General features: G+C 41.9%; 1 protein-coding gene across 1 annotated transcript; it reads right to left on the bottom strand.

The window, feature by feature from the left end:
• Positions 1 to 88: 88 nt before the first annotated feature.
• On the bottom strand, positions 89 to 1,962 carry LOC104591007 (uncharacterized). The gene is made up of 4 exons (XM_010249776.2): positions 1,900 to 1,962; positions 1,752 to 1,832; positions 401 to 1,078; positions 89 to 337 (listed from the first exon to the last, which is right to left on the bottom strand). The coding sequence occupies exons 1-4, from the start codon at positions 1,960 to 1,962 to the stop codon at positions 89 to 91; spliced, it is 1,071 nt and encodes a 356-aa protein (XP_010248078.2).
• Between the last annotated feature and the right edge of the window lie 15,062 nt (positions 1,963 to 17,024).

Below are 17,024 nucleotides of genomic sequence, written 5' to 3'. Positions count from 1 at the left end.
TATCCGAAATCGGATAGATTATCCCTTCATCTAGTAACTTAAGCACTTCTTTCTTTACCACTTCTTTCATTGTCGGGTTGAGTTTCCTTTACGATTCTCTGACTAGCTTGGCACCATCTTCCAAAAGAATTTTGTGCATGCAGATTGAGGGGCTGACCCCTTTTATATCGGCTAAGGTCCAACCAATCGCCATCTTGTGCTCCTTTAGAACCTCGATGAGCCGTGCCTCTTGATCATCAGTCAACCCTTTTGCAATGATCATTGGCAATGTTTCTTTGTCACCCAAGTAGGCATACTTAAGGTGATCTGGCAAGGTCTTCAGCTCTAACTTCGGAGCCTACAAAACAGAAGGCAACAATTTCTTATGAGGAAACGATGATGGAATATTAGAATTTGTTACCTTTTGTTCTACTATCAGTTTCAAAGCTTCACAGGATGAATCTAGCTTTTCCTTCATATCCAATTGTGCACTTAATTCGAGCTCCGCATTCATATCCTCTTCCCCAAACATTTCCTGCATAATTGAGTCAACAATGTCAACTGAACAAATCGAATGACATTCATTGGGGTACTTCATTGCTTCGAAAATATTAAATTTAACAATCTCACTGTCAAACTCGATGGAAAAGGTATCCTCATCCACATCTATTTTGGTTTTGTCTGTTTTCATAAATGGCCTGCCTAATAGAAGTGAGGTTGAACTTGTGATAGTATCTTCCTCCATCTTCAAGATGTAAAAGTCGGCTGGAAATATAAGGTCATTAACCTGCACCAAAACATCTTCAACAATCCCTTCAGGGTAAGCGTTAGAACGGTCAGCTGACTGAATGACAACCCTAGTTTCTTTCAATGGACCTAAACTCAAAGCACAATAAATTGAGTATGGCATGACATTAATGGATGCACCTAAATCTAGCATGGCACGCTCAATTCTTTTGTTGCCAATCACGCAAGGTAAGGTAAACATACCTAGATCAACACGTTTTTCCGGCAGGGTCCTCTTGATGACAGCTGACACGTTCTCCCCATCCTTTACCTTCTCATCTCTCCTTAGCTTCCTTTTGTTAGTGCACAACTCCTTCAAAAATTTTGCATATTTGGGGATTTGCTTGATGGCATCTTACAAAAGATTTCTTGCTCGTACTCTTCTTTATTAAATTTTTCCAACCTACTAGGAAATGGTGGCACAATGGCATTAGACATCTTAGGTAGAGGGGGGTCGGGTTTTACCTTATGGGAGTTCTCATGTGATACTTGTTCCTCCTCTTCTTTCTGATCTTTATCCTCTTTCCTTGGTGAAGTAGGCTGTGACTATAATTCCTTCCCACTTCTCAGCACCACTGCACCCGCATTCTCCTTGGGATTGAGTATCGTCTGTGATGGTAGCTTTCCAGAATTCTGCGCCTCCAACTTGCTAATGGAAGTAGCAAGTTGACTGATTTGGTTCCCTAAGTTCTGGATGCTGGCCCTTGTTTCCTGTTGGAATTGTTGAGTGTTAGTCGCTAGAGCCTTAACGATCTCATCTAAAGACATACCTAAACTTGAGGGTTGATTTTGAGCTTGGGTATGTGCTGGAATTAGAGGTTGTCTGTTGAAAGCTTGGGGCTAGAATCTCTGTGGTCCTCCTTGATTTCTGTAGCTCAGATTGGGATGATCCCTCCACCCAGGATTGTAATAGTTGGAATAAGGATCATACTTGCATTGAGATTGGCCTAAAAATCCACCTACGACACTGACTTGCTGCATCAAACCATCTTGTAAAGATGGGCACATATCCGTATGATGCCCAGGAATCGAGCATATGCCACAAACCCTTGCCGTTTGTAATTTCCCTACAGCCAATTGACGAACCAAGGCAGTTAGATCAGATATTTGACTTTCCAAATTAGAATGGCTTACCTCATTAACTCGTCTGATAGCACCATCTGTTCTTGCTCCAAATTGTTGAGAGTTCTCAGCCATGTTGGAGATCAATTGCCAAGCCGCTTCGGGTGTTTTATTGACCAAGGCTCCTCCACTAGCTGCATCTACCATACTTCTATCCATAGGTTGAAATCCTTCATAGAAGTATTGGATTAATAGCTGTTCAGGTATTTGGTGGTGTGGGCAGCAAGCACGGAGTTGTTTAAACCTTTCCCAATACTCGTATAGTGTCTCACCACTAAACTGCCGAACCCCACAAATCTCCTTCCTAATATTTGTGGCTCGTGATGCAGGGAAATATTTATCTAAAAACATCCTATTCATTTCATCCCATGTACATATTGAACCAGGAGGAAGAATGTATAACCAGTCCTTTGCTTTGTCTCGTAAAGTAAAAGGAAAAGCTATAAGTTTTACCTAATCCTCAGTCATACCCTGTGGTATCATGCTCGAACAGACGACATGGAAATCCTTAAGATGTTTATGAGGGTCATCACCTGGAAAGCCATGAAAAGTAGGAAGCAATTGAATCAAACTCGATTTAAGTTCAAAAGCTACCTCGAGAGTGGGATAGATTATGCATAAAGGCTACTGATTCATGATTGGCGCAGCTAACTCTCTTAGCGTTCTTTCTCTATCAGCCATCCTTTCTTCATCTTCGAAAGTGGGTCGATCACAAGTTGTCAAATCAATATCAGAATTCACCCTTGGAGGTGAACGATCCTTCCTTTGTTTCGCCTCCTTTCTCAATCGACGGGTGGTCTCCTCAATTTCAGGGTTGTATTCTAGTTCACCTTGGTGAGAAGCACGAGTCATAAAACAAAGGAGGTTAACACAAACAAAAGGTACAAAGCTAAGAAATTAAAGTAGCTCCCCAGCAATGGCGCCAAAATTCTTACGGGTTGTTGAAGCCCTCAAAATTAATTCTAGTCCCACCATACTATAAACTTGTAGTAACTGTGGTACCAGGTCGAATCCCACACGGAGCTAGTAATTAATTTCTCAGCCGAATGCGCAATATAAAGAGTGGGCAATTTGAATAATTTAAAATTCTAAAATAAAAAAAGAGCAATTAACAACTAACAAGGAAAATTCAGTCTTACCGAATTCTGATCCAAGGGTTCGGATTAAGTCAATTGGTCATCAATCATAGGTAAACTTCAGTAGTCTTGCAATTCAAGTATTTAACCTTAAGATTTATTAGGATAGCCATAATAAACCTTGTGTTTTCCTGAATTATTTGACCAAACCCAGCATTCGATCAACACTTATCATTAACCGACTGGGTACGATAGCGTTCCATATCAATTAATGATAGCAATAACCTTTGTGAAAATAGTTAAACCAAAATAACAATAATTGAGATAGCTGCAATTATCGAATCTTGTTCCTTTGATCCCCCTTAGGTTAAAACATACCCATACATTGGTCAAAGGCTGTCACGAACAATTGACCCATGTAGGATAATAACCTAATTGCTACTTGTACCACTACTCGTGATAATTATGGATCATCGAACCATGGATAGCAGTAGGAAGATCAACATTAATTAATTTTTCAAACTAGTTAACATTAACATCTATAAGAACATGCACGAGAATCAACGAATAGTTGAATTAAAAGCAAGAATTTAAATTAATAACAGAACCTCACGATGACACAATTGAATCGAAAATCCCCCTTGAATCAGAAAAGAAAAGCTTAGCCGCTCATGGTTGTCGACTCCCTCTTGCTCTGCTTTCCAGATGGATGGACTGATCTTCTGAATTGATTGAGTGATGCCTAAAGCGGGTCTGCCCCCCCCTCCTTTATATAGCTTTAGGAGGAGGGGCTCTCTCCAACTCCTCTTAGGAAATTATCCTCAAAAATAGAAAGTCCTAATCAGTTTTGATCTAATCCTATCCTATCTCTTATCTAGTAATCTAATCTCAATTATCTTATCCTTCTAAGATTACATTTGAAATTTGAATCTGATGGTACTCTTTATTCTTGAATTCGAGTTGGGCTCTTTAATAACTTGGGCCACTACAAGGCTTTCTTGTGAATTGGGTTCAGCTGTGAAGTGGGCTTTACTATGAATTTGTTCCGACTTTGGGCCCGATTTTAACATCTATGCAGACCGAATCTGTCAAAATAAGAAACATGAGAGTTGTGGATTTCTCCCTTATCTTACCAGTGCATCTTGAATCATCCCAATTGGAGTTCGGAGTTGAGAGTTATGCCCCGATTACTGAACAGTGCCGAAACTGTGCAAAATCATCCGATTAGTCTTGTTTTCCTCCATTTGCCTTTTCGCTTGCCCTGAATCGAAATACAAGAGTAATGAGTCCAATTAAGTGCTAATTTAATGTAAAAGAATGAATATTTGGGGATATAAATATGATACTTTTTATTCCCATCAATAACCCCACCACCTTTCTGTGACGGATCATATCCACTCATCATATGAGTTTCCCTTTGGCCTCTGTTAGACAAGGTTCAGAGCCGTTTTCAGGTAAACCTTTCTGTCGAGTGAGTGCTCACCCATCATATGTTATGCCAAGGTACCATGAGAGAATTCCCATTTTCTGGTGAAGACCCTCCCACATCGGTCTATGACGCCCCTATCATCTTATGAAACACTCTAAATGACCCAACAACAATTGGATAGCCCAATTTTATGGTGCGTTTCCTCATTACTGAAGGACCCATCATCGTGCTAATGATGGAAGGCCTTTAGAGAGTCCATCATATGGATCTCCCAATCACATGCACTCATATTTGCTAGAGGGAACAAAAATTACGCCCTACTTAATTTAGGTCAAACTAGAGTGGCTCCCACTGACTTTCATAAAGTCAGATTTATGGTGGCCCAAATCGGCTATGGTTTCCGCACGCATCCCTTTTCAGGGTTGTGGGGCCCACCATGACAAGAAGCGGTCATCCAATGACCATAAGGGACACTATGGCAATGATGTGCATTCAACCACGATTTGCACAAGAGCCACTAACGAATCATCATGGGCCAAGTGCTTATGGTCCACGGACACAACACATCAAACATCCACACATCACATGAAATGGAAGAATTGATTCAATCAATTAACTACTGTAAAGCCCATTAATCAGCCCGTTTAAAGTCCATAATATTAACCATTAATATCATCTAGGTATATGGGCTGAATCGCAGTTAGCAGTTTGGCCCATATAACTTTTATGTAAAACTACGCTTTTGCAGTTTTAACCCCTTAAAACTAGGCTTTACAGGTTGGGCTGAATTGGTTCTTCCAATTAAAATTGATTTCAGACTTGAAAGTGGGAAATAACAGGACTGAATACAGCCCCTTTCGAACCCTAGATTTGGTCCAATCTGGTCCTAAACGGTCCAAAACCAATCTTTAATTCAAGAAACAATTCAATGAAAGATCTGAAATTAAAATTCTAAATTTTGACAAACACAAAACAGATCTGGACTGTTCGTACAACCTGCAAAACAGAGGTTAGTAATTAGAGTTGCAGTTTCCAAAACGCAGATAGCGAACTCTTCATCTGCGAACCTCCAGCGCCGCCACCTTTTTCAATCAAGAAAATAAAAAAAAGAAATCCTATTTCTATTAAATAGTTACATTCTTGATTGAATCCTATACATTTAGTCTAGAAAAATAAAAAAAATCATTTTACAGACCGAATAGAATAGAAATTGCAAATAAAGATTGCGCAGACAATCGGCGCCAATTCTGCACTTCGATCTCCAGGTACGAACAGTCCATTAAATCAAGAAATAAATTAAGAACAGTTTTAAATTAATTTCCGATTTAACAAAATTAATTTCAGATCAATCGCCCAAAACAAGAAACAATTTCTTGAAGCAAAAGTACAATCTGCGCAATACCCGGATAGAACAGCTTCTACCGAATTGCGTAGGTTCAGATCTGATCTTTCGGTTCAAGTTTCGAACCTGTGGCTCTAACACCACTGAAAGGAATGGTAGGATCCATCGTATGGACGCCAAAACTGTTGCGCAATGGGTGGGCGAATTTCAAAAATTTTCTACCTTTCTTCCAACTGGGAATCGCATTCCCTGATTTTAGAATCAAAATTCAAGGATCCTGCTTGAACCAAACCACACCAGATTTGAACCAAAAGAGAAGGGAGGGATTATACCTGATCCAGAGAAATAGTATCTCCCAACGTTGGTGTTCACGCCCAAAGAAGATCACAAGATCAACTCCCACTGAAGATGACACAGTGATGATGGAGCCGAACCAACTGCATTCGTCCCACGAACCAGGTTCTTCTGAAGAACTCGATGGAAGATTGTGAGCACCATATGAACAATCAAGAACCTTTCTAGATTTTCTCTGACTGAGAACTCGAACTGGCAGAAAAGGTGGTGGCGGGTGCTAGAGGAGAATGCTAGAGAAAAAGGTGGCGAACAACTATTTTCCTCTCTAGGGTTATCTGAGATCTTATCTCAAGAATGCAGAGTGTTCTGCGAAAAAGCCTTAGGGTTCGAATTCAAGTAATTCGAATTAGGGTTTTCCTCCTCTTTCTTAGTGATTAAGAAAACCTCCTAATCATATTAGGAGTTAACCTTATCCAAATCCGTATTTGGATTAGGACTCCTCTTAATCTTATCTATAGATTAGATCAGCTTTTTGGGCTTACCTAATCTCAGATCCGACCCTTTAAGTGACTGATCAAATCAGCCTAGATCGAAATGGGCTTTAGGTCCAATATGTATTAAGTGCTCAATAGTCTTCCAAACTGCTGCCTAGTTGGGCTTCTTTGTATGGCGTGGGACCCAAGCATTGATCTACACTTCAGCCACATGGATTCGACCCAGCCTCTGTTACAAGGCCTAACCGAATTCACTAGAAAGCCCAGTGAACCCCCTGAGCCCATCACATGGTCCCTATGGGTCCAATGAAAGAATGGTAGGATCCATCGTATGGACGCCATAGAGATTGCGGAATGGGTGGGCGAATTTCAAAAATTTTCCTACTTTCTTCCAACTGGGAATCATATTCCCTAATTTAAGAATACAATATTCAAGGATCCTATTTGAACCATAATCGAACCAGATCTAACCAAAGACAAGGGAGGGATTATACCTGATCCAGAGAAGCCCAAAGTTGGTGTTCACGCCCAATGAAAGAATGGTAGGATCCATCGTATGGACGCCATAGAGATTGCGGAATGGGTGGGCGAATTTCAAAAAATTTCCTACTTTCTTCCAACTGGGAATCATATTCCCTAATTTAAGAATACAATATTCAAGGATCCTACTTGAACCATAATCGAACCAGATCTAAACCAAAGACAAGGGGGGGATTATACCTGATCCAGAGAAGCAGTATCTCCCAAAGTTGGTGTTACAAGGCCTAACCGAATTCACTAGAAAGTCCAGTGACCCCCCTGAGCCCATCACATGGACCCTATGGACCCAATGAAAGAATGGTAGGATCCATCGTATGGACGCCATAGAGATTGCGGAATGGGTGGGCAAATTTCAAAAATTTTCCTACCTTCTTCCAACTGGGAATCATATTCCCTAATTTAAGAATACAATATTCAAGGATCCTACTTGAACCATAATCGAACCAGATCTAAACCAAAGACAAAGGAGGGATTATACCTGATCCACAGAAGCAGTATCTTCCAAAGTTGGTGCTCATGCCCAAAGAGGACACCAAGAACCGCTCCTATTGAAGATGACACAGCAATGAATGGAACGGAACCAACAGAGTGCATCCTACACACTGAATCCTTCGCAAGAACCCTCTGGAAACTCTATGCACCAAATCTTTTCAGTCTTTTCTGCAAAACTGATTTCTTGATTTCGTTCTTCTTCAAAGATCAAATCTTGTTAGAAAGAATGGCGGTGGCTGGAGGAGAATTCTTGAGACGAAGATGGCTGAATTTGCTTCTCTTCTCTTTGGAGTGTGTATGAGATCCAATCTCAATTCGCAGGATAATTTCTTGCACAAAACCCGAGGTTCGAAATCTGATTATGATCTCTCAGGGTTTCTCCTCTTTTCTTCATGATTAAGAAACCTCCTAAAAAGGAGTTATCCCAATCCAAATTAGTATTTGGATAGGCGATAATCTTAATCCTATCAGCAGATTAGGTTAGTTTACTCCTGATCTTATCAGGAGGTTACCAGATTCAAATCTAATTTGAATTTGGTCTCCCAGAGTGGATAAGGTTAAAGGCCCAACCCTTTTGCTAACCTTAATCCCAGATCTGCCCCATAGATGGGTGATCATATCAGCCCAGCTCGAAATGGGCTTTTGGCCCATTAAGTGTTCAGTGCTTAACTAGTTTCCAATCAGCTGCCCATTGGGCTTCTTTGTATGGCGTGGGACCCAAGCATTGATCTACACACCAGCCACATGGGTTCGGCCCAGCCTTTATTACAAGGCCTAGCCTAATTCACTGAGAAGCCCAGTAAACCCCTGAGCCCATCAAATGGGCCCTATGGGCCCAACACTTACATTAAGTGGTCCCTGGATCAAGCCATCTTATAAAAACCCAGGGACTGTGGGCAGGTGCAAGATTAGCCCATTAGGTATTATCCTAAGTGGCCTTACACTTAACCTCTCAGCCCATAATGATCAAGCATTGCCCGACAAGAGAGGACCTCTCCCTTGGCTGCAAGGAATAGTGCTGCACTCTCCACTTACATGGATCCCGGGAATTCAAACCATTTGCAAACATTTTGAAACCATACATATATATATATATATATATATATATATATATATATATATATATTAATTTTGCAAAACAAAATTCCAACGATTGAAATCAACTGCCGGCAGTTTGGTTTCCATCAGAGAGAGTGCATTACCGATCATTACCTTTGTCCGACAAAGGGGCTGATCCTGTCACTATGATCACCCACTTAGATGAATTCTCAGACTGCCCCAACTTGCCCAGGTTTTGACCCCCACTAAGGATCTCACTAATTGGCATATCAAAGATAGCCCAATCCGACACCTAGTGAAGTATCATAATCGAGTCTAGGGGTCAGGTGCAACTTTCCAGTTTTGCCCATCTGTCTCCATGGTCCAAAGCAATACTAGAAATCTGGTCCGGTTCAAGGATTCTAGTAATCCCATACTGCATGTGCCTTGGGTCTTACCCTGGTGGCCGAGATAGGCCATCCCAACACTTGGTGGCACACTAGTATCAGCCTTGGTAGGATAAATCTCCCCAGACTTATTCAATGGCTGTGAACATTTAAAACTAACATGAGTCTCAATAAGTGTCCAGTTTTAGGTTCTTGGATAGAATTATACCAAACAATATGAATCAAACATGCACTTCATTTATTTACACTAAACATCAAAAGTACATCAAATCAGATTGAAGCTAAGGGCATACAAAACTGTCTAATAGCTCCCACTTGCACATAGGTCCAATCTGGTACAAGCCGGAGTCCCATACTTTCCACGTGTTTTTCAAACACCTTCTGTGTCAGTGGCTTAGTTAATGGGTCTGCCACATTATCCGCTGATGCTACCTTCTGAATCAGGACGTCCCCTCTGCCAACGATCTCCCGTAGTACGTGGTACTTCCTCTCGATGTTCTTTGACTTCGAATGGGCCCGAGGCTCTTTAGCCTGGGCGATCACTCCATTGTTGTCACACAACAATGGGATGGGTGATGTGCTTTGACTTCGTGTATGAATTTATTCATCCACATGGCTTCCTTGGTAGCTTCACTTGCGGCAATGTACTCGGCCTTGGTTGTGGAATCTGCAGTGGACCCCTATTTGCTGCTTTTCTAGCAAATAACACACGATCCTATCGTGAAAACATACCTAGATGTAGACTTTCTATCATCTGGATCCGACTGGAAATCGGCATCAGTATACCCTAGAACTTGTAGTGAACTACCATCAAATACCAGACAAAACTCTTTTGTCCTTCGAAGGTATTTAAGTATGTTCTTCACAGCAGTCCAATGCTCCTGCCCTGGGTTGGCTTGGAATCTGCTTACCACACTCACCGCCTGAGCAATGTCCGGGCGAGTGCACAGCATGGCATACATGGTGCTCCCTACGGCTGAGGCATAGGGAATGTCTCTCATGCCCTCAATCTCCTCAGAAGTCTTGGGAGACATCTTCTTGGAGAGAGTGACTACGTGCCTGAAATGAACATTTCCTTTCTTGGAGTTCTCCATGCTGTATCTTTTGACAATTTTGTCAATGTAAGCAGCCTGGGATAATCCAATTATCCACTTTGATCTATCTCTATAGAGTCGAAGACCCAGTATATATGAAGCTTCTCCAAGATCTTTCATGGAGAACTGCTGTGATAGCCATACCTTGACCGAAGTCAACATTCCTACATCATTCCCAATGAGTAGGATATCGTCCACGTACAACACCAAGAAGGTGATCTTATCCCCACTGGACTTTCTGTAAACACAGGGCTCATCCGGATTCTGCTCAAAGTCTAACGTTTTGACGATAGAATCGAAACGGATGTTCCAACTCCTAGAAATCTACTTAAGTCCATATATGGATCTATTAAGTTTACATACCATGTGTTCCTGACCAGCAACAATGACGCCTTGTAGCTGCTGCATGTAGATATCTTCCCTAAGATCTCCATTTAGGAATGCGGTTTTGACATTCATCTGCCAAATCTCGCAGTCATGGTATGCTGCTACAGCTAGTAGGATCCTAATGGATTTAAGCATGGCCATGGGCGAAAATAGGTTTCCTCATAATCGATGCATTCTTTCTGAGTATACCCTTTTGCCACCAAACGAGCCTTGCAGGTCTTAATATTGCCATCAGGGCCCTTCTTTCTCTTGTAGATCCATTTGCAATCAATTGCTTTTACCCCGGAGGGCGGATCTACAAGAGTCCAGATTCCATTGGTCTCCATCGAGTCCATTTCAGCTCTCATGGCCTCCACCCACTTCTGGGAATCTATGTCTAACATAGCTTCCACGTAAGTTACGGGATCCTCCTCACTAGTCAAGGCTTCCACCAGGTAACTATCCTAGTTATAGCCATATCGGACAAGTGGCCTCGATACCCGAGTGGATCTTCTAGGTTGGTCACTACCTGGAACTCGTGGGACATCTCCCACTGCTCTTGAGCTCTCCTCATCAAGAACTATTTCCTGGCGATGGGTGTCCAGGATGTACTGGGTTTCTAAGAATTGGGCGTTTTGACTGCAGAACACTTTCTGCTCGCTTGGGTCATAGAATAGATAACCCACCGAATCTTTTGGGTAGCCTATAAATAGGCAACGACTGGTTTTGGATTCCAACTTGTCCGCACTCGTTCTTTAAATGTTCACTAGACAACCCCAAATCTTCAAGTGTCTTACACTTGGCTTCCTTCCGGTCCATAGTTCATATGGAGTTTTCGAAACTGATTTGGTTGGAACCCCATTCAGCACATAGATAGCAGTCTCCAATGCATATCCCCAAAAGGATGTGGGTAATTGTGAGCATATGAGAAGCGACTGGACCATGTCCAACAAGGTCCTATTCCTCCTCTCTAAAACACTGTTGAGTTGAGGTGTAGCAGGAGGAGCTAATTGTGACACTATCCCGTTGACCTTCAAGTAGTCCCTGAATTCGTCAGAGAGATACTCGCCACCTCGATCCGATTGAAGGGCCTTAATTTGTCTCCCCAACTGTTTCTTGACCTCGTGTCTGAACTCCTTGAACTTTTCAAAAGATTCAGACTTGTGCCTCATTAGGTACACGTAACCATATCGTGAAAAATCATCTGTAAAGGTGATGAAATACACGTGTTGGTTCCGTGTCCTAACACTCAGGGGACCACACACATCTGTATGTATAAGGTCAAGTGTGCCTGTACATCTTTCAGGCTTACCGTCAAATGGCCACTTAGTCATCTTACCTTGAAGGCAAGGCTCACAAGTGGGAAGATTTTCTACGGTTAGAAAATCCAAAGGACCATCCTATACCAGTCTAGTGATTCGGTCAACATCGATATGGCCATGTCGGTAATGCCATAGGCATGTGGGACTTATTGTATCACGAGTTCTTTTCTTGGGATTTTCAACTAACGTAATTTCAGTTAGGTTAGTTTCCAAAGAAGGATGTAGAACATAGAGACCGTTTTCCAGTTCCCCACATGTGATGAATTTGTCATTCCATTTAACAGTAATCATATTACTAAAATAAATAGTATATCCATCAGCACACAGTTTAGAAACAGAAATCAAATTTCTTCTTAAGTTCTATACATATAGACAATCTTTAAGTACAAGCACTCATTCTCTAAGGACTAATTCTACGGTTCCTATTGCCGCCGCTGCAACACTTGCAGTCGTTCCAAGAATAGTGTCACTTCTCCTTCACTCAATCTTTTGCTAACTTTGAACACCTGCAGTGAGTTACACGCATGAGTTGATGTTAGACAGTTTATGTATGCCCTTAGCATCAATCTGATTTGATGTACTTGTTATTTAGTGGAAATAAATAAAGTGCATGTTTGATTCATGTTGTTTGGTTTAATTCTGCGTAAAACCCTAAAACTGGACATTTATAGAGATTCATGTTAGTTTTAAATGTTCACAGCCGTTGGATAAGTCTGGGGAGATTTATCCTGGCAAGGCTGATGCTGGTGTGCCACCAAGTGTTGGGATGGCCTGTCTCAGCCATCAGGGTAAGACCCGAGGCACATGCAGTATGGGATTACTTGAATCCTTGAACCGGACCAGATTTCCAGTCTTGCCCTGGACCTTGGAGATAGATGGGCAAAACTGGAAAGTTACACCTGAACCCTAGACTCGATTATGACACTTCACTAGGTGCTGGATCAGGCTACCTTTGATATGCCAATCAGTGAGATCCTTAGCGGGGATCAAAACCTGGGTATGTTGGGGCAGTTTGAGAATTCATCTGAGTAGGTGGTCATAGTGACAGAATCAGCCACTTTGTCGGACAAAGGGTAATGATCAGGAATGCACTCTCTCTGATGGAAACCAAACTGCCGGCAGTTGATTTCAATCATTGGAATTTTGTTTTGCAAAATTAATATACTTATATTATATGAATGGTTTCAAAATGTTTGCAAATGGTTTTAATTCCTGGGATCCATGTGAGAGGAGAGCGCAGCACTGTTCCTTGCAGCTAAGGGAGAGGTCCTCTCTTGTCGGGCAGTGCTTGATCATTAAGGGCTGAGAGGTTAAGTTTAAGACCATTTAGGATAATACCGATGGGCTAATCTTGCACCTGCCCACAGTCCCTGGGTTTTTATAAGATGGCTTGGCCCAGGGACCACTTAATGTAAGTGTTGGGCCCATAGGGTCCATATGATGGACTCAAGGGGTTCATTGAGCTTTTCAGTGAATTCGGCTGGGCCTTGTATTAAAGGCTGGGCCGAACCCATGTGGCTGGTGTGTAGATCAATGCTTGGGTCCCACGCCATACAAAGAAGCCCAACTGGGCAGCAGATTGGAAACTAATTAAACACTGAATACTTAATGGGCCAAAAGCCCATTTCGAACTGAGCTGAGATGATCACCCAAAGATGGGGCGAATCTGAGATTAATGTTAGTGAAAAGGATGGGGCTTTTAACCTTATCCACTCTGGGAGACCAAATTCAAATCAGATTTGAATCTGGTAACCTCCTGATAAGATCAGGAGTAAACTAACTTTATCTGCAGATAGGATTAAGATGATCCTCTATCCAGATACTGATTTGGATTGGGATAACTCCTGATTAGGAGGTTTCTTAATCAAGAAGAAAAGAGGAGAAACCCTAAGAAAATACATCAGATTTCGAACCACCCTTTTTGGATACACAAGGGATACCTTCTGCGATTTTTGAGATCAGATCTCATACTCTCCAGAAAAGGAGAAAAAGCAGTTCAGCTTTTTCGGTTTTGGTTCTCTCCTCCTGTCGCCGCCATCTGCCATTGCAAGATTGGATCTTTGCAGAAAAGAAAGTCAAGAAATCTGTTCTTGACATCAGTCTTGCAAGAAAGACTGAAAAGGTTACAGTGTTTAGTTCTTCCAGAGGATTCTTGTGAAGGATCCAGTGTGTAGGACGCACCCTGCTGGTTCTATTCCATCCACAGCTGTGTCATCTTCAGCAGGAACAGATCTTGGAGCATTCTTTGGGCGTGAACACCAACTTTGGGAGATACTGCTTCTCCGGATCAGGTATATTCCTCCCATTTTCCTTTTGGTACAGATCTGGTTTGATTATGGTTCAAGTAGGATCCTTGAATAATATATTCTAAATTTAGGGAATATGATTCCCAGTTGGGAGAAGGTAGGAAATTTTTGAAATTCGCCCACCCATTCCGCAACCTTTATGGCATCCATTGGATGGATCCTACCATTCTTTCAGTGGTATCAGAGCCACAGGTTCGAATCTTGAACCAAAAGAAAATCAGATCTGACCCTGCGCAGATGGATAGAAGGTGTTCTTTCAAGATTTGTGCAGATTGTTTTCTTTTTTTTTTCAAGAAACTGTTTCTTGTTAAGGGCGATTGATCTGAAATTAATTTTTATTAAATCCAAAATTTTATTTAGAATTGTTCTTTATTCATTTTGATTTAATGGACTGTTCGAACCTGGAGATTGCAGTGCAGATTTGGCGCAGATGGTCTGCGCACCCTTTTTCTTTTCTATTTATTTATTTCATTTAATTCGGTCTGTAAATAATTTTTTTTTTTATTTTAGACTGAATGTATAGGATTTGATCAAGAATGTAATTAATAGAAATAGGATTTCTGTTTTTTTTTTTTATTTTTCTTGATTAATGAAGAAGGAAGAAGAAGGCGGCGCTGGAGATTTGCAGTTGGAGAAATCGCTTTCTTCGATTTGCAGTTTGTGAAACTGCAACCCTTGTGATTAACCTCTGTTTTGCAGGTGGTGCGAACAGTCCATGGATTGATTTGTGATTGTTTGAAATCAAAATTATTAATTTCAGATCTGTCGTGAATTAATTCTTGAATTGAAAATCAGTTCTGGATCCTCTCGGACCAGATTGGACCAAAACTGTTTGGACCGAATATGGGGTTCGAAAGGGACTGTTTTTCAGTCCATATTTCTCACATTTATTGTTCCAAATCTGATGTTCAATTACAGGGATTAATTCGGCCCACCTGTAAAGCCCAGTTTTAAAGGATTAAAACTGCAAAAGCCCATTATTGTGAGATGAGCTGTATGGGCCGAACTGCTATCTGCGATTCAGCCCATACACCTAGTAGACATTAATTGTTAATGACTTGGATTTTAAATGGGCTGTTCAATGGGCTTTATAGCAGTTAATTGATTGGATCAATTCCTCCTTTACATGTGATATTTGGATGTTTGATGTGCTGCGACCATGGGCCATAAGTGCTTGGCCCATGAAGACTCGTTAGTGGCTCTTGCGCACACCATGGCTGAATGCACATCATTGCCATGGTGTCCCTCAAGGTCATTGGATGACCCCTCCTTGCTTGGTGGGCCCCACAACCCTGAAAAGGGATGCGTACGGAACCCCTAGCCGATTAAGGCCCACCAGAAATCTGACTTTATGAAAGTCAGTGGGAGCCACTCTGGTTTGACCTAAATTAAAAATAGGGCGTAATTTTGTTCCCTCCGGCAAATATGAATGCATGTGATAGGGAGATCCATATGATGGACTCTCTAAAGGCCTTCCGTCATTAGCACAATGATAGGTCCTTCAGTAATGAGGAAACGCACCATAAAATTGGGCTATCCATTTGCTGTTGGATCTATTAGAGTGTTTCATAAGATGATAGGGGCATCATAGACTGATGTGGGAGAGGCTTCACCAGAAAATGGGAACTCTCTCACGGTACCTTGGCGTAACCTGAATATGATGGGTGTACACTCACTGGACAGAAAGGTTTACCTGAAAACGGCTCTGAACCTTGTCTGACGGAGGCCAAAGGGAAACTCATTTGATGAGTGAATATGATCCGTCGCAGAAAGGTGGTGGGGTTATGCAGCTAAAACAGTTGGCTTAACGCACCCCATGTGATTTCCCACATTTCCAGAGACATTTTCGTCGTCTCCATCGCTGAGAAAGGAGGGAAGTCTCAAAGATGAACAATTGGGAATGGAACATAGATTAAAAGCCATATCTATGTAGGTAACATGAATCAAACTAAGGTTGTGGACTAATGATTTTGCTGTTTTATCAAAAAATGGCAAACGGTCAATTTGCAAAGCTTCTAGACGATAACAAGCTTAAGGGCCCAAACTATGCCGACTGGTACAGAAATCTTATGCTGGTCCTAACTTCCGAAAAGTTAGACAAGTTGGTGAAAAATCCTTCCCCAGAACGTCCGGGTGATAGGGCTTCTGAGGCCCGTAGGAGGGACTACCAAGATTGGGAGGATAAGAACTCCCTAGCCTGCTACTTTGTCATTGCCTCATTAGACAACTCAATACAGAGGCAGTTCGATCAGATCGAACTAGCCAAGGACATATTGGACAGTCTAAGGACAATGTATGAAGAGCAGAATCGTTCTACTCAACAGAAGATCCTGAAATTGTTCATGACCGCGCAGATGACCAAAGGGCAGAAAGTTCATGACCATTGTCTTCGGATGATGGGATACATTAACGAACTTGAAGCTCTTGGATCCGGGCTAGATCTTGGCACGCAAGTGGATGGCATCCTAAATTCTTTGCCCTCTTCCTTCAATGCGTTCACTATGAACTACAATATGAATAAGCTGAATGTCAGCGTCCAGGAACTCAGCAATATGTTGCAGAGGGCCGAGGATTTACTCAAGAAGGATGAGCCTGTGGTTATGCTTGCTGAAGCTAACAAATCAGGCAAGAGAAAGAGAAAGGCAAAGAAGCCCCAGAAGAAGACTACCAAAGCTAAGAAGCAGAAGAAGAACAAGGCATCTGATGTCTGTCACTTCTGCAAGCAGACCGGCCACTGGAAGAGGAATTGCCCTGCCTACCTGGAATCTAAGAAAGGTAACATCGAAACTTGTGTCATAGAAACTAATATGTTAGTTATTTCTGTGTCCTGGTGTGTTGACTCCGGGGCTTCAACTCATGCGTGTAACTCACTGCAGGGGTTCAAAGTTAGCAGAAGGTTGAGTGAAGGTGAAGTGACACTGTTCTTGGGAACGACTA

The sequence above is a fragment of the Nelumbo nucifera genome, chromosome 4, assembly GCF_055504915.1.
Source record: "Nelumbo nucifera cultivar China Antique chromosome 4, China Antique-T2T, whole genome shotgun sequence".
In the NCBI taxonomy this organism is placed as follows: Eukaryota; Viridiplantae; Streptophyta; class Magnoliopsida; order Proteales; family Nelumbonaceae; genus Nelumbo; species Nelumbo nucifera.
The sequence above is the reverse complement of the archived record's forward strand: the minus strand, read 5'-3'. Positions and strand labels throughout refer to the sequence as shown.

Excerpts from the sequence above, each read along its gene's own strand:
- LOC104591007 (XM_010249776.2), bottom strand. The coding sequence starts at position 1,962 with ATGGCTGAGAACTCTCAACAATTTGGAGCAAGAACAGATGGTGCTATC. Across the intron at positions 1,833-1,899 it reads CTATCAGACGAGTTAATGAG|GGAAATTACAAACGGCAAGG; the intron begins GTAAGCCATTCT and ends AATTGGCTGTAG. Across the intron at positions 1,079-1,751 it reads GTGCCCATCTTTACAAGATG|GAGTTGTGCACTAACAAAAG; the intron begins GTTTGATGCAGC and ends AAATTTTTGAAG.